Genomic DNA, 19049 nt, shown 5'->3' on the forward strand with positions numbered 1-19049 from the left:
CTTTGAATCGTCCCAGAAATGAGCACGGGCTGGATATCCAACAATACGATCGGGAAAATCTCGCCATACTGTAAATGCAAAATCTACTTCGTCAGTGTTCAGTATTGCATCCTCATCCAAAGAAAGTACTGCATCTGTTTCGATTTCTTTAAAAGGGAAAAAACGTTGCGATATGCTAAGGCGTTCATCAGTCGTTTCAGTACTAGCGAATATCTGACTATTCGATGAGTGTACGTCGCCTTTCTGATCATGGCTTTTTTTAATGATTTCTTCTGCTTGGCTGTTTGCAGAATCAATGACATTGACCGGACCTTGAAATATATAAGGCTTCTTGCGGTCTGAATTGTCGAGATTTATTACGTGGAATGGTATATGGTACGTCGGTGGCCAACGTTTTCTAGATGGAGTAGAACGGTCTGCTGCCCACAAAATAATTATCTGTGAAGCGTAATTACACAAATTTAGATCCCTTATATGTATTACACGGTTTCAACGCAATATCGCCTTACCTTAGCAATAAATTGACTTCTCGTTATAGTTTTGACTAGCTTATATAGTGCATTGTTGGGGTTTAAAGGTGCCCCTATTTGTACATAAATTACGGCTGTGTAGTTAGAACGCGGTTGAAAATTCATATTTTCGAACTGGAAGGGCATAAATCTGAGAAAAGAAATAATAAAAAAAAGGTAATTCATTAAGAGCAAATGCAACATTCGTGGAACTTTTTTGACTAAATCATATAGCAAATAATCAATATGTATTTAAAATACACTGAATGATATGCGAAACACAAATTGATGGTTGTCATCTTATTTGGTAACCTGGTCACTGAGAACCATCCACCAAATATATCAAATGAAGCAATACTGCCAGTTCAAAATCACATCTCTCAGTAATTAACCGACAAATTTAAAGACATTGCGGGTGTCCAATTTAGTGGCCTTTTTTATAAAATAAATCCCACTTTTAGCTTTGAACCCCTATCAGAGACTTCCCTTAGTTTCTTTGAGATCAAAACTCTTTACGGTCTAATGTGTGATCACAGTTATGATAAAGTATATTTAGAAATTATTCGTGCTATACCATTTGATATGTGAAGTTTGTAATACTAGCGAATCTGCTGAGCGTACCATTTTCAGACGCAACAGGCCCGATAATAGTGGAGTTTCCCTCCTCGAGCTCTTTGCATCAAAAAAAACTAACGTCATCTCGGGGAGCTAAATTGCTTTATTAGAAAAGCAAATTAATCTTCTTAATTCACCTTGAATTTATACTTTTTTTATGTTTACATTCAAACAAAATTTTCTCTAACACTTGTTTTGTTCACCCAAAGTGTTCTTACGTTACTACACACAACTCAACAATCTACAATTGCACTTAACATATTGGACTTAACATATCACTCAATTTTTCACGTAAATTTTTTTTATTATAATAATATTCATGTATATTTTCTGCAAATAATTATCAAATTATATATATATATTATCTGGGCATATAAGTTTTTATTGGCTTAGTCCACTTCAACTCAAACTTAAAAAAAAATCCTCAAAATTACCTTTAATCTCATTTGACATAAACCTCTAGACTTTTTGCATTAAGAACGTAAGACTTAAATACGTATCTCAAAACAACTAAGGTAATGATTAATGAACCTTGCTGAATATATTGTCTATAAGATTCTCTTTTATATACTACTCTTAACAATTATTTTGTCCCTTTTTATGCCCATGAAGAGTTTTATTGTATTTGTTTCGTGCCGATATAAATTTTATGTAGCTACAGACTGCGAACTTTTGGAAGATTTTAATATATGGACAAACATCGGCACTTGTTATGATGTCATTTTCGATAATTGTAATCGCATGTTTTGTAAATATAAATGCAGAGCCTCTTTCACTTCTAACTTTACATCACGGTTTTTCGTAGAGAGCACTTAAGCTTTGCAAAATTTCATCTCTTATATTTTATTTATTAAAAGTTGCAAACTCGCATCATTTTCAACTGTCTCTTATGGTTTGCGAATTTTGAATTAGTCATATGGGACGTAGCCATTCTAATGTCTTCCATTCTATGTCTTGTTATAATAATTTAATTTCATGGAAACATTTAGACATAAATGTAATTTCTTTAGTCGCTTTTATTTTTCAAGCTGCTAGCCTTAAAACAAAAATAAAAGAAATTTCTCCGAACCTAACTTTTCCCCTTGATTATTATTGATTATTAAGGCAACTCAGCGTTATAATAAGACGCCCCAAAATTGGAAACTACTAACTCGACAACATTAATTTTACTACGCACTTAGCATAGATGGCTGATATATCAGTTCCCCTAATCTGTAGGAGATTTGGACAATAGATAGCGCACCACTGTAGTGTAAATATTTGATATATACTGCGCCGTCAACAAGGATCAAATGTGTAATAAATGGCAAATTGAAACTATCGCACATAATACTGTTGCTATATTCCATATATATGCTCATATATGCGAAATAAGCAGCATTCATTAATAGAATTTTTTGTTTCCCTTGAGCGATGTAAAAAAGATTATTTTTGCGTTGTATCATTACTGTGGATGACATATGCATTCTTTTTGGAAATGCCAAGCGCAAAGGTCATGGGCACATCCTGTAAGGAAGCGGACTTTCTTACCTGATCCGAAAGTTAAAGGAGTTGTGAAATGTAAAATGTAAATAAAAATTAACCAATCTATATGTAACTCTAGATAAACCCATTAAACTTTAAGTTCATACACTTAAACCTCTAGTCTTGATGTCTTTACTCAAAATTGTAATGCAACGCTGCATGACCTCGCTTTGCAGCTTTGTTTAAGTACTAATATAGCTTTCCCTAAGTTACTCTCTCCAGTCAGCATTAGCATGTAAGTAGTAGAGTAAGTAAAAACATCTCGTGGTGAAAGCGCTAGATATTAACGCATTAGTGTGGGAGCCAGTAGCTATAAAAGCAACTCGCAATTAATAATCTTTCTTTTAGTTGTTCAGCGAAACTAAAACTAACAGGTAAGTAAAGATCCCCTTAAGTAGTATCAGTTTGTCGCCCTGTCCGTCCGGAATGAGATCCCTAAAGTAACAATGTGCTCTTGCACTTATCTTATAGCGGCCTAAAAGGTATCTTAGCCCTACCACTAACCAGTGGTTGGAACGGTGTGCGAAACGCATCATTATCCTATAGTCTATCGATCAGGAAAGATACCCTAGCTTAGTAGCTAACCCATGGTTAACGATTAGGTGTTGTTCGTCTGGAACGCGGTCCTTAAGATAATAGCGTGCTCTTGCATCATTACAGACTCGGCCCGAAAAGATGCCCGCTAACCAGTGGTTGGAAGTCAGGTATTGTCCCTCCGGAACGGGTTCCGTAGGGTAATAAGGTGCTCTCACACCACTATCCTATAGACTCTTGGTTCGGAAGGTTACCCTGGCTCTGTAACTAACCGATGATTAGCAGTTAGGTATTGACCGCCCGGAACGGGGTCCTTCAAACAACAGCGTGCTCTCGCATCATTATTTTATAGACTCTCGGTACAAAAGGATACCCCAGCCTTGAAGAACCCAGTAGTCCGTTATTGCCGATGCGTGCTCTGAAACGAAAAAGGAGGCTGCCTACTAAATACGTCTTGGCTTTTGTCTTTCCCTACTAAGTAACTTCGCAAATAAGGAAATTTTGTACTCTTCTTGATTTCCCCCAATATATATTTGATTTAACACCAAAATACGAAGGTTCCGTTAATTTACCGAGTAGATTGCTCCGTTACAACCCATGCGCACCACCCATGTCGACAGCAATACCGAATCAGTTTAGTAAGAACACGATGTTTTGTGTTGAGTGATGGCCGGGAAGCTTATGAGTTGCTAAAGTCTTGTCAGAATATTAATAGAGGCAACACAACGTCATTTTTTTACAATATGATGGTAAAAATGTGTACAAATAGAATATTCGTGAAAGGCAGAGTTAGTAGAAAAAGAACATTTAAGTTAAGCAGTTGAAAGTATTGCCAAAAATAAATTGTGAATAATCCTACATTTAAGGAATGTAATTGTAAATAAAAGAAATTTGAAGCGCATTTCTCTTGAACAAAATATCCACGGTCCAGTGATACGGACTGTAGACCGAAGTTGAAATTGATGCATATGAAATCAGAATTAAATTTGTTTTTTATAGTGCTTATTTCAATTGTTTGATCCACCAGAAAAAAAGAAGAAGACAAAGAAGAGTTAGTTTGGAAAGGGTGACACCAATTACATCTCTTTTAGAATGCAAAAAATACAAAACTTTCCGCAAGGCTTTCAATTTGTGAAATTTAATTTATTTTTTAAGTTTGTCGGTACTTTAAAATTGGTAAGCATAAGAACAAAACTCATCATGGAAATCATCATCAAATTCATCCCTATCATCCATGCTGATAACAATTTCACCTACAATATCATGAGCACAAAATACATTCACCTCATCAGCCGCAGATATATCTTTTTACTGCTTCTGTTCTGATATGTTTTCTACTTTCACAGCAACAACAATACAACGTCTAAAACAATACATAAGTTACCTACAGCTAAAATAATTTAACTGTTAACTGAGCGAATCTTATGTTAATTATTATTAAAGGTATCGCAAATTATATAAAGAAAAGTGAAAAAACAAGTAAGAAAGTTACATTCGGCGGAAGCCAAATCTCACATACCCACCACTATATTTTTCGCATTCTACTCTCCAAGTTTTTTATTTGATACCCATATTATTGAGAAAAAAGTAATCGCGGTGTCTACCATATGGATTTTAACATTACTATCTTTTTTTTAAAGAAACGGAGTTGCATTCAGTTTACATTCCACTGCACACTTCCGCTTCGAGCGATTTCGCCCATTGCCAATACCAACCTGCGCACAGAAACTTCGAATATTTATATCAAATTTGAAGTCGATATCTTCATTTTTGGGACCAGGTGAACGCATGGCAAGTAAACGCGAAGAAACTGCTAACAGTTGATCTTCTTTTTAGGAAGCCATGCTGGAATGGAGATATGTAAGATTTTATAGCAAAAGCTATATATTGAGTAACAATTCGTTCAATTTAGGTTAAGGTTCAACTTTACAATGCCTTTATAGTTCTCGACGAAATGTCCGGTTCTATATTTGGGAAGTGAAATAAGTTACCTGTTTTTCTAGCATAAAGCCAAAATGCTTGTGTTAAGATGATGATTAAAAATCTTCCAAATAATATCACCTACTTCATAAGAGCGTGATTTGAGTTCGCAGAGCGGCGTGCCATGTTTATCTTCGAAATGATTGATATTATGTTGTCCGTAAAACTCTTCATACATTCTAATCTATACCGATTAAAAGCATTTTGAAAGAATTCGGACTGCCATTTCTACGTCAATATTTTCGATCTGTTAAGCTACGCGTGGTCCATAAACTGTCCCATAAACTCCCAATAATACATTAAGATGTCAGAAAGGAAATCAAACAAAACTACTCCAAAAATTAAATCTGCTATAAACATTTGCGAAGATTTTTTTAAAAAGCAAAATTTATCACTCCATTTCTTCAAAGTCCTGCTTGACCATCATATAAACTCAATCCTTCATCCATCCAAGTCGACCTCACAGTTTACAATAAAGGAACAAGCACTCAATTATTGTATAGGCCCCTCTTTAAGGATTTACAAGCATGCTTATCTGAGTGCATATTTTTATACGCCGAGCAACTAAAATTAATAATGCTGTTTCTTTTGCTGTTGTTAGAGGAAATAATGATATAATAGACGTTGATCTTTTGTACGATTGCTGTTCCATGTATACTGTTGAAGCTGTATAGATTTGTCATGCAGCAACTTTCACTTCACAGCGTCGAAATAATTTGGGGATGCACCGACAGCCTAGCCCTTTATGCAATTCTCGATATTAGCTCCCCCGTTCGTACAAACTTGAAAAAAATTATTTCGAAATCATAATAAACTCACGTGTGTGTTTTCCCATGTAGGTATTCCATGTAATGAAATAACAGCCCTCACAGCTAAAAAACTATGTTATTTACCAATATTGACATTTCCTATTTACAGTAAGAAAGGCTTTTTACACAAAAGTATTCTTCTATTCTAAAAAATATGTAAAGCATGGGCATATATTTATATGTAAAATGTTTTAAGACATATAAAATACATAAATGTAAATAAATGAATAATATTTCAATTTCCAGATTCTGCCGGCATATGAAAAAACATTTTTTTCAGATTACTTCTGTCTACAAAAATCTCCAATTTTTGATAGTGAATTGAATTTAAATTTAAGTAAAGTTTAATAAAACTGCAATATTTGCGTGAAAATATATGTATATTTTATAAAAAATATTAAATTGAATTTTTTCCCAAGTTTTTTTTATATTTATTTTTTTTTTTTCCTTCTTTAGAAATTCAATAATTTTTGACACAACAGGCATTAAGCAATGTTGCTTTAATGGACTTTAAAGAGTCCGACAATGAGAATAAGTGATAGACATCATTTAGGTTCTTGGAAACAACTCTCAGCGAGTTAAACAGCTCATAATTATATTTACATTGATTAAGCTTAACCAAGGTAAAGTGCCTAGAGAAGCGGTTGGGGACATTAAAGCTTACTTCACCAAGCAAGGCAGGCGAGTCGATAGCACGATTTATTACTTTGATTATGAAGGAAACGCCAAGAATAAATCTACGTTTCCCAAGAGACGATAAGGACAACAGAAGCAACCTATTTTTATAGGGGGGAAGAGAGGCAATCGGATCCCAACCCAAATTCCCAAGGGCAAACAGCAAGAATTGCTTTTCAACAGATTCAATTGAATCTACATAGCACCTATAGGAAGGAGATCACACAACAGAGGCGCAAGTATAGATCTAACCAAACAATGTACAGTATTTTAGTAATGTAAGGATCACCAAGCTCTTTGGACCACCTCTTTATAAAACCAAGCGCGGACCTAGGTATACTTAACGAGAGCTCAATGTGCAAGTTAAAACGTAATCTTTGGGCAAATAGAACGCCTAAATCTGTGAACGCATCGACGTCCACCAACTTATGCAAATCAATAAAATACTGAGTAATAAATGACCTTCTTCTTGAGAAAGAAAGCTTCTTACATTTATTTAGTTTTAATTTCAGCAGATTCAAACAGCATTACTTTGTAGTATGTCCGTCTAACACAAAATCGTCATCCCCACCATTATTAACTATTTCTTTTTTGTAATACAATATACAGATTTACAATATAAAAACGACAATTATAACTTAGCTCACAATTCCTACTCATGTAGACTAACCAGTTCTTCGATTGTCTCACGGCATTTTCATTTTGACGTAATACCCCGTCTTAGTTAGGCTTACGACACCTTCTCTCCTCGAATACTTTGCGTGTACATCGCCTTTCACTTTTCCTTCTTATACCCTACAACACTACAGGGCATATTAAGTTTGTCCAAACATATGTAACATGCAAAATCGCTTAAGAAAGACCCCCTTTTTATTATACCGATCAATTCATTAATTAATTTTCTATACCGTTCTATACTTGTCTGTCCGCTTGATGTGTGCCCACGTAAATTTGTTTTCACGCTAGAGGTCCCGATTTTTGAGATGTTTTGATAAAATTTGGTATTTGGATGAAATGGGGTCCGTCCACTTGTAACATGTAGTTGTATATTGTAACAATTGCTTCAAATATAACCGTGTTTGAGAGGAGTTTATTAATCTTACTGATTAAAAAATTATTGAAAAATTTTGTAAAAAGATTTCTGTAGCAAAAAGTTTCGTTAAAAATCGCGTTTACAATTAATGAGACCCAAAAATTTAACTGGTCAATCTTGCTTCAAACAAGCATTCTGGTAAGATAAAAAAAATGTCTTCCAGATTTTAAATTCGTTTGAAAATATTTACTGAAATCAAAAAGGAATTATTTGTATTTTATAATCGGTTTAAGGTTTTGTAACATATTACATTTGAGAAATTTTCCGGCACCACTTTTGGTTTGTTTGGTCCTTTTCCCGTAAAATCAATTCCAGCGCGTTTTTGTTTTATTCTTATCTGTAGGGAAATTGAAATTGTCTGACCTTTTGGCTAACGTACAAGATGTTGAAATGCATTATTTTAATAATTTCTTTTCTTTTTCTATTGCCCACCGAATAATGCCAAGAAAATTGGTAATACAGAAACACAATGATCTCTATGCGTTTGGTTTACAGGAAGCTACACAGCAAGTTAAAGTTTTTGTCTCATTTCTACACATGCTTAAAATATCTCCTTTTTTGACAACTGTTCCAATATATGTTCATTTATAGTAACTTTTTATTTCAATTGAAGCCTTCCAAAACCCCCCTACAATTTGTAAAAATATTTGAACGAAATTTTGTACGCAAACAACCACGTTCGTAAAAATATTGCTTCTGTCATCTTGTCTGCACTACGAAATGAAACCTATGCATTCATGCCTTTTCCGAATTTCAAAGTCTGGTTTAACCGTTACTTTTTTTTTGGAAAACGCTAAAATTTTTGGGTACTCGATATCTTATTGCTTGTAGTTTTTGTGAAAGATAAATGTGATTGGACCGAAAGGGTATTTAAGTAATCATCTTGCTCTTTAACTAACAGTAGAAATTTACGTGTTTAAAAATGAGACCAATTTTCTTCTTAAAATACAAAAGGAATCATCAAAGCTTATGACAACGCATTCCAGTATCGAGCTGAATGCTAAATGATCTTGCCACAAAAAAGTCAGTTTACGGAGGGAGAGAGATATTAGATATTTTGATATTGAATGAAATGCATGGCCTTTACAACATTTTAACAGAATTAAATTATTGAATTTGTAATCAATCATACTTTTAGTCGCACTTTCCACGAGTGTCATGCTTTATATTTATCAAAATTTAGTGGTACATAAAATGTAAGTTTGTACAATCTTGCAGCAATGCTGCGGAAAGCACTATGATACATAGCAATGTAACTGAAAAGTTAGCAAAATAATATTTCAAACTGCTAGAAGATCTAGCTTATATGAAACAAAAACTTACAACTACCCACAAGTAAAGTGAGTTGCCACAATTTAATTTACCTTAAGCTGTCGGTAAATGCTGGAAGAGTTAATAAAGCTCCTGGTGTATTATTCCAAATAATGCTATTACGTGCAGGAAAATCAGGTAAACGCTCTCGTATGATCTGTAAATAAGAAGAGCCAAAGCTTTCTGTTTATATTTTCCAAAAATTTCTTTTTAATTTTTTTAATCTTATTTTATGGCAAGCTAATAAGTCTTATTTAGTTTATTATCAGGTATTTTCGTTTCTGCCATTTCTTCAACACCAAAACATTAATATACATATAGAATACATCTGACAATATTAATTTTGAGAAAGATATTTATAACATTTTCTACTATGGAAAAGAAAGATACTACATAATAAAGATGGGCTCCTTTGTTCCGCAACGTTTGACATAGAATAACAGTATGTAACAGGGCTTGTGTTGGTTAGATTCATCGCTACTTGGTCAAGGTACTTCGACAGGGTAGAATCCATAAATTTTAATTTTTGGTTTTGTTGTCAGTACGGGTAAATTTTTTAGATTAAAAAGGAAGAAAAGAATAAAAATACAAGTAAAAAAATTATATTCGGTGGTGACTGAATCTCTTATACCCATCACCGTTATCCCGAAAAAGACTAAAACGCATTTTTTAAAAAGTATATGTCACTTCCGAATTCTTTCGCAAATTCATAGTCGATATCTTCATTTTTGGTAAAGCGAGAATGTTCACCGCAACTACTATGGAGTTAGATAGACGGACAGATAGACATTCTTAGTTTCATTCGAAATTAGACACTGGCCAAGAATTTACATACTTTATGGAGTTTTTGAAAGTTTTTCCCACGCGTTATAAAATAAAATTAAATTTCGATACGCGTATATTGATAGCGTGGATAATTTTCCAAATTTTTGTACAGATATTGCAGTGTCGTCTAAAGGATATACGCTCCAATTTTTGTAGCTTTATCTGCTGCAGTCGATGAGTAATGAGCAAAAATCTAATTTTTTGTTTTTCGATAAACAAAGGCGTCCTCGCTTTACGTCATATTGTAGGCGTGGCCTTTGTCCGATTTGGCCCATCTTGAATATCAACCTACGTGGATAAAGTTCAAATGTTTCTGCCAAATATGAAGTCGATAACTTTATTTTTGCGATCACGAGAATGTTTGTAACAGGAAAATGTTACACAATCTGACGTGCTTAATTCGATTCAGAATTTGATGCTGATCAAGAATATATTGATATGTGTATATGTATTACAAATATGTGATCTTTAGATTTCTTTGCGATAAGACTTAAGTTCACAAACAAATACAAATAAACATTTACTACATGAAGGTGATTATGATTCAACATTTTTGGCAAATTGTACTGTAATATATAAAATTTTCGGTTAGAAATCAGTTGGAGTAAGAAGGAAATCACATTTTTAACGCTAAATTTATCGATGTCTTTTATGTACCTTGTTTGTTTTACCGAAACACGTCAATTTCGCGGGTAATTACGTGAATCGTTACAGTCGAAAAAATTAAGACGTTTGCGTCACAAATTTCTTGATCGATTAGGAATTTATTCTGACAAATGGAAGATCAATTGGAAATAAGTTGGAATAAAAATTGTATGTTTAATTATGGACATATCAATAAAGCGGCATTTTTGTGACAAACTTGTAGGTGGTTGTGGTCAATGTTGGGGTACAAGTTTAAATCAATACTTTTTCGGCATCGAAAATTGTAGGCAAAAATGTAAGAAATTTCTCGGCGTTTTTTTAATTTTTTCAACTTTGTGGGCATCTTTGTAGACAAATTACTCCCGTTTTTTAAACCAGAAATTCCTAATCGATGAAGGAATGCGTATGCTCAATTTCAGCGTTCTAGTTTTATCTTTGCGACTGTGACGATTCACAAAATTTGTCGGTCAAATTCAGGTGCCTTGGTAAAAATAGAGCGCAGTAAATCTAGTGTTAAAGACTAGCGAAATTTTCTTAATTTACCATTTCGTATGATGAACATCATTATTTGGAGCGCTGCAGTTTCGAGAGCGTTAGAATCAAAAATGCCAATGTTGCATATTTTCTATGATTGTGTAAACCGAAAGTTGATAGAAATCTATACAACAAATGATTATTTGCATGCAGAGAAAAGTTGTATCAAACAAAACGGCAGAAAACTTTTTCACACTAAAAACAAGAGACAACTAAATGACAAGATGATCGGATATTTTGTTTAAAAAGTATGAATGTAGACTTGTTGTTTTTGTCGTTTCTTTTACATTGAAAAATTCTAAGTTTTTATGTTTGCCGAATGCTTCAATAAATTCCAGTAAGAAATTTCGTAGCGAGAAATTTGTAGATATTTTTTATTGCTAAAAAAATTTATGTTTCAGTTAATTGTGTTTATCTTCAAACTTAATAACTAAATAACTTATTTTATTTACGTTTATTCATTTTATTTGCATACAATAGATATATTTCACACATTTCTGCAATTCTCTATAATACACATGAGCTATATCATATGTTTTTTATCACAAAATTTTATGATGAAAATATCACTATAAAGTTTTGTTCCAATGTATAAACAAATTAAAAAGCAAATTAACTTCAAGATTTAACAAAAAAAAAAAAAAAAATTTCGAAATTCAACATTATAACGATGTGCAAAAATTAAAAATATTTTTAAAAAAGTAATGGTTTCGATCACAAAATTAATTTTAATCAAGAATTATGTCGAATCTATTTTTTTTCCAAAGTTGGTTGAAACTTTTATTATTAACGATAAAATAAAAATGAAGGCAAATCATTTGAAAAAATCACATATTTGTTTTTTTGAATCGTGAACAACATTCACAAATTTTGTACCGTGTTGTAACGAAACCGCGCTTTACAAGTATCATGGTAAATAATGAGCGCCTGCATCTAGAGACAATGTAAAATATTGATAAGCGGGGCGTGCGAACCATCAAGAATTTTGGAAATAAATACTCTCGAAATTATGAGTCCATGTTGTATATTATGTAAAAGTGACCCAAGCTTGAATTAAAATCAGCGGTTTGATTGTAATTTTAATTCTTTTGAAAATTTGGAACGTAGTTTCAAAATCAACGGTCAAATAACAGCAGCGCGGAAAGCAAAGGCGCTGAGTAGCTTACTGGATGATGGTGTTGGTTGTGAGAATTTATGAATTGCAGTAGATGTATTATATTAAGGTTTGTTTGTTATCAGTGGTAAGGACATATCTGTGGCCATCGGCGTATACCTTAAATACTTGAAAGAACTTTGGGTCAAAGTGTTGGTGAACGAAAGATAACTTAATTTCGAACAATGATCGAATATTTTATATTATTTTGAACGGTGATCCTCTAAATCGTCTGCTTGTAAAAGTTATGGTAATTCGTTTCTCATTTATTAGTCAAGACTTTGCAAGTCGAAATTGGTAGACGCAATTGATGCGGAGCTTGCACGCCTGAAGAAAAGGCGTCTTACTCAAATGGTGTAAAATTGTAATCACGAAATTTTTGCACATGTTGTTAGCGATGTAACCAGCATAGGGTTGTATACAGTTTTGTTCTTTTTGGCGTACGGACACCGTTGCGGTCTTTAGGCATAAATCGAGACACGGTGGGATTGTTTCCCAAATAATCTTCTGTTTTTTCTTCGTGAAATAATTTTGCTAATCTGTGAATAATATTTCTCGAATATTCCAGTTGTAATTTTCATTTTGGCGACACTTACCACCCTGCCTTCTCGGAATGCAAGTGAACAATTTTCCCTAATAACTACTTCATTACAAAAAGTTGTCGCCCTTAATGTAAAATCTCCACGTTTGATATTAGAAGACGACGCTTCTGATTAATATTTTCGTTGCAACACACGCAAGTATGCGTTGGACCACTGCTTCCACTAGCTTCACAGTCAAATTGAGCTGTAAGTATCTGCTGTCTGTAGGCATAGGGCGATAATTCAAAAACGGTTCAATTTCCACAATTATTGTCTCTAATTCTTCTTATAATAAGGCTGAGGTTCCACTCCGGAGCCCTGCAGCTTCCCATAGTCTGCTTCTTTCAATAAACATTTTCAACGCTCCAATGCAAGCGTTAGTGGATAGATCGCCCACAAAAACAAAATACTCTCTTCTGGTCTGTTTTCGCTAACCCTACGGCAGATCCACATTGGCCCACAGTAAGCAAGCAGAGTGTGCGTTGATGAAAGGCCTTCATGAAGTGAATCTGGCTTTTTGAAGATTCCCCACAATTTTCTCACACAATTGGGGACGAGCCTTGTTGCAGTGTATACAATTTCGGGCAACAGTTCTTTCCGTTATTTTACCCTTTACCGGCTAGAACCTCTGTTGTATGACTGCTAATAAAATTTGGTCCGCAGTGTTTGTCGTCTTCGTGGATTGACTTGAATAGCATTTTTTCTTGTACGTCATCGTAAGAAAGCAATATGGGATATATGAATGCTGTTCCTGTCGTGGAACATGGAACATCTTAATGCTTTTCTAATTTTTTAATTCAATTTGGAAATAAGCGTTCTATATTGTTCGTATTGTAGTCAGAAACGCTGTATCAAGTCCTTTTGAAATTAGCGCCTTGAGGTTCGGTCTGGGGTATTTTCGTAAAGCCGAACTTTGGAAAGATAAACACAACCTAAAAACGTTTGAAGTACTTTAAGTGAGCCTTTGAATATTATACATTACTTCATAGTTGCTCGATGCCCCAATGCTGTTGACGTATTTTATCTCCAAACTGAAGATTGCACGCGGACAGGTTTGCTGCTCTGGACTGTACATCACCTGGATTCTTACCGAATTCTAAATAGTGCCATTCGTCCTCTTGTGTCAAACACTGAATTGTGATTACTCTGCTGGTTACAAATGTTTTAGAGAATGAGGATTGAGCGCGTTTCCATGCTGGAACGATTTCTGATTCAGCACATAAGAAAACTGCATAACTTTGTTTTTGAGGATTTTCACTCTTTGTGCCAGCCATGACAAATGTGTATTACTCCAGTTGTGGTAACGTTTGTTCTATTTAAGGAGCCAATCGAATTTTTATACAAAGAAGATATACGGTTATTCGTTTATTTAGCTGTATCATAAGCTTTTCCGTATGCGTTTGCAAATACGTGAAGCTATTTGCTTGCTAGAATCTTGCCATGAAAGAAAAGGCACGGGATTTTAAAATTACTGAAATTCTCTAAGCCATTTCTAAATGTGTTGCAAGTTGCAAACTGATCTTTGAACGCTGGGATATCCCAGGACAAATTCCGTTGTTAAAAATAACCACTGGAATTAATAACTCAAGACTGGAGGTTGCCGTTCTCTTCGGAACGGATTGATGTTGACTTAATTTCACCTTAACGTTGAAATGACCAGTCTTAGACAGCCACAGCGTTCCCAATTCCGTTCGAAAACCTCCCTTCAAAATAGTTCACTCGAGACTTAACCAACCAACGTTAAAATGTGATCTTAGTGTAATCTTAGTGTAGCACGTAAATTTTGACTAACACTAATTTTCATGTTAACTGTCTGTTTTTAATTTTTCTTACAAGCACTTGTGCCTTGAAGAACAACGCGGGAAAAAACAAAAAAATTGATCAATAGCTTTTAACAGCAGCAATGACAGAATTTTACCAAATAGGTAAATGATATTGTATACCGTGTCAAAGTGAAGAGTAACATTATAAATGCCTTTGTATTTTTCTGTGTATTTTTTGTTTGGTTTAGTTCTAGGAGGTTTACAAATTTTTCTATTTACTTTGCCTACTTAGAAATATTAAAAATTTACAATTAATTCCAAAAATGTCAAAACAAAAAATTAAGAGCTTACACACTACTGTACTAAGAGCACTTTCACTCCTAGGAAAAGAATTGTGGGCGTGGGAGCGAAACCTGGTAGTTGGTGGTTGCTGAGTTTTGATATATTTATCTAACGTTTCGGTGATTTCGCGTTATAGTCTGCTTGTAGCTATTGTGTATTACCGTTTGTTCGTATTCTCAATGACTTCAGACTTTTTAAATAACTTTGAAAGGACCATCGTAATTACAAAGAACGTTTAATTTTCGGGACGTGTAAACGAATATAACGGACGAACGATGTTGTATATGAGATTTCCGTAATTTCTTTCTTTTAATTGTTATGTGATTGGGGACTGATCGATATTTATTTCTGTGTCTGCGGCTATTATCTCACTCGCTAACAGAAGATTCTCTACATTTCATTTTACACTGTTTGACTCTTAATAGGTAGGAACGTCTTCATCGCTTCTCCTCTGACCTACTACACCATTGCCTTGAGGATAATGTGAGCTAGTTGTCATTTTGTGAAGAAATTATGTTAATTCATGGGATAGGCGCGATAAGAAAAACGGGAAAGGTGAATTAGTCGATGCGTACGCTTCATGCAATCGTTTAAATGTATGAATTATTGTAAATATGTTACCATTGGATTGCAGTAACGGAATGGCAATGTTCACGTTTGTATTGGAATTTGCTTTTGGGAATTCCTATTTTGAGTACAGTTGTCTTACTTAGTTAGTGTTGCGATATTTTTGACTTTTAGTATCATGTATATCATTTTCCGTGTTCATGCCCGCCCAAAAATATCTGTCATTTATTACTCTCCTTGAAGCCCTCCGTGCCGGATGTAAAATGACACGCGACCATTGTATGTAAACAATGGAACAATAAATCGCGTTTGAATTGCATTTTGTATGAATTCATTTTATAATTTAAATTTCTACATAATAAAGCTGCTCCTTACATAATTATTTTATCAATTATACCTTCTTAGCCGATTTTTATAGTTTTGGGATTGTGTTTGTGATCTTTCGCGTCGCTGCAGCGGCACTTGCATAGCAATCATTGCCGCAACATATCTTATTACTTGCAAGCTGCCTTCATAAGCATCTTTTACTATCATTTACCACCGCCGCCATCCCTTACTACATTTAATATTAAGCTAAAATGTATAAAATTCAGTGCCGCCGCCACCCTATCATTATTGCCTGGCGCTACCGTATTCGTCTTCAATTTGATCAACACCGCTACTTTTTTGTTAAATCGTCTTCAATAATATTTTATCAGTAAGAACAAGGAAAACCCACAACTGCTAGTAAACGCCAAAAAAAAAAATTGGCGTCGTCAGGAGAAACCCGTTACAATGACAAATCAAGTGTAAATGTAGCGGAAAATTCCGGGACCACTTAGTGTCCAAGAAATTCTCGATTTCTGTGGAGAAGCCGAACAACGGCTAAAGTTTGCCACTGCATACAAACGAATCTCACACATTTATAGGTATAACACCGTCGAAAATTTATTATGTCTATTAAAAGCACTAACGAGTTCAGCCCCACAGCCAGTGGGAACTTTACTAATACACAGCCCCACACACACATTGGAATTTTTTTAAGTATAACCTGAAATATCGATCCGAAACCACATCAATAAAGATATAAATGGTCCGCCAATATAGCAAGGAGATCTCTTAGAAATCGTCCATGTCAATGTTGAACGATCCAACGTTAGTTAATGTGGTGGTTGGAAATTTCGCAAACTAAAGAGAGAGGAATGAGCTAAAAATTATTATTATTATTTCTTTGCTTCTCCCTATGTACTTTATACTATTTTTAAAAAATAATTATTATAAGATTTACTTTTAAGAGTCAATTGAATTCGATTATTAATACATTTTAGCTGAGTTTCATGTGAAAAAAATTAAATAAGTAAATAAATTAAGTAAATATATACAGTCCCTTCCCATTCCAAGTAGAAGTTTGCGCAATCTCCGGATGAGGCTCTGAACTCTTAAGAAGGCCGGTATGGCGCATAAATTACTGGAATTAAGAAGAAGCAACCTATGTTTAGTCACGCACTTCTAGACGGGCCGTAATTCGTTCAAGTAACATCTGAAAAACATGAGTATGTCCGACATCGATACATGAAGATTCTGCCAAAGGTCGGAGAGGACGTCCGATCTTTTTCTATGTAAATGAGAAGTCGTCTGCAAAATCACACACCAAGCATTTGGCGAGCATTTTACAATGCCGAACACGATACGATACTTCGATCCAAGGAAGTTGCCGAGATTTATAAACCTCTGAAAGCTGGAGGGGTAGGACCATGGGTGAAGACAATAGATCTTCCAAGGCGCGGTACAATTTGCTCACGCAATTAATAATAATAATATCACAATATACACGCATATGTCGTACTTTAAGACCATTAAAAAGAAAAAAATTTGGAAAGGACGAAGTGCCTTTTTTTTAGAATAGAGCTGTTATTTTTTCTTCTTGTTTAAAAAAAGTTTAGATTGGGATGTCTTTTTTTCTAAACAAAATAGTTATTTATTAATTTCAATGCAACTTTTACTTTCAGTGCACTTAATTCTTAAATCTTAAAGTTTTTTCTATTTCACTATATTTTAAACTTACAACGATCTTTATTAGCTAATTCTCGTATTGGTATTGTAATACTTTCATCTCAGTAATTAATTGTTCTCACTCAAAGGAATTTGGACGTGTTGGTTGTGAATGCCATCAATGATCCTAATAAACTTCTCAGTTAGACTTTCCCTGATGGCAAAGCGGACATGTATCAAACGAAACGTGGATTTCCCGAATTCTCTAAAAAAGTGGAGTTATTAAACAGTAGCTTTTTTAAGTATCAGTCTCTATGACGTATCTCATTGTGGTTTAGCCTCCGAGAGTTTCAAATCTGTCCAGTCATTAGCCTCGTCACCGTCCGCTTCAGATAAGCAATCGGCTATATGTATCATAGTAAAGCTCAATTAGGCGTCTTTCAAAACGTACTTTAAATTTGACCATTTACTTAAAAGTCCCTACCTTAGTAAGTATTATGTCTGACCCACTAAGAGCCGACAAAGTGTTAGGAATCTTAAGAAGCTCAAAAATTTGTATTCCATGGCACGGAAATGTGAATTTTAATCGATTAACTTGGGCCTGATGATATTATCGTATTTCTGGGTTGCTTGATCTAATTTTTGAGCCTTGTCTTTTTTGGCAGGACAGTATACTAGTTGCCAATAACAGAACTTTAGACGTTGTGGTCTCTAATATAAGCGATCTACCAGCTCTCTATTGCTCATCATTCTACCCTCAATATCTCCGTAAAAGCGAATGCAAAGAGAAGAGGAAGAGCCCTACGCAAGGGCGAGTAGCTGCGTAGAACCTACCTTAGCCCCAAAATCACAATTCAGAGGTACAAAATTAATCTCAAAAGAAGTTGAATAAAAATGCAAAGTCTCAAATGAGAGTTTACGTTAAAACACTTTAACTTACGTTTTCTTTTTTTTTTCAACGCACCTTTTCTCCTTTTTTTGCGCTGTTCAGTTAACTCTTTATGACAAAGCAGATTGTCGACTAGTTAACAATTTACTGCAAAATCGGTCGTTGCTTTAAAACAAACGTTATTAGCCCAATTATTTTTAAGAAGAGGAAATTTGCAACGGATCAATCTTCAATGGTTGCAAAGAAATACCCATCTTGGCTTTCCGAGTGTGATAAGTTTTTTAGAACATTCGTAGCACACAAGTTTGCTTTAAAACTATTTTACTATTATGTACTTCTAAGCAATACTTATTAAAATATAAAAAAAGAAAAATAAACAAAATATTATTCCAGTAGACAAGAAAATTAAATAACTTCAAGAACTCAAAAAAACATAGCGCCATTAATATTGGGTTACTTTCATGTAAGGAACGATACGAAAATAAAAAACAGCATTTTATTAAAAATTGATATACAGTGGGGTATCCTTTTTCTTAAGTACATTTAAACGTTTTGATATATTTTGCACAACTTTTCTTATGCGATCTTACAGCGATCTTCTCCATTCTTCTTGTAGTCTTTTTTTCACATCTTGGACAAAAGAGATTGAGTGTTTTCGCAAACGCCGGTCTAATCCATCGTACATATTTTTAATGGCATTCATGTCTGGTGATTTGGGAAGACGGGGAA

General features: G+C 34.3%; 1 protein-coding gene across 3 annotated transcripts in view; it reads right to left on the minus strand.

The window, feature by feature from the left end:
• Positions 1-19049, minus strand: part of LOC119642516 (exostosin-1) — a 183545-nt gene that overhangs the window by 23984 nt on the left and 140512 nt on the right. For all 3 annotated transcript variants that reach the window (XR_005248069.1, XR_005248070.1, XM_038041660.1), the window contains exons 6-8: positions 9104-9207; positions 510-660; positions 1-438 (exon numbers count right to left, since the gene is read on the minus strand). Coding sequence is in view for 1 of the 3 variants with exons in the window: in XM_038041660.1 (XP_037897588.1) it covers positions 1-438; positions 510-660; positions 9104-9207 (693 nt within the window). In the remaining 2 variants the exon portion in view is untranslated. The remainder of the gene's footprint in view (positions 439-509; positions 661-9103; positions 9208-19049) is intronic.

The sequence above is a fragment of the Glossina fuscipes genome, unplaced genomic scaffold, assembly GCF_014805625.2.
Source record: "Glossina fuscipes isolate IAEA_lab_2018 unplaced genomic scaffold, Yale_Gfus_2 224, whole genome shotgun sequence".
In the NCBI taxonomy this organism is placed as follows: domain Eukaryota; kingdom Metazoa; phylum Arthropoda; class Insecta; order Diptera; family Glossinidae; genus Glossina; species Glossina fuscipes.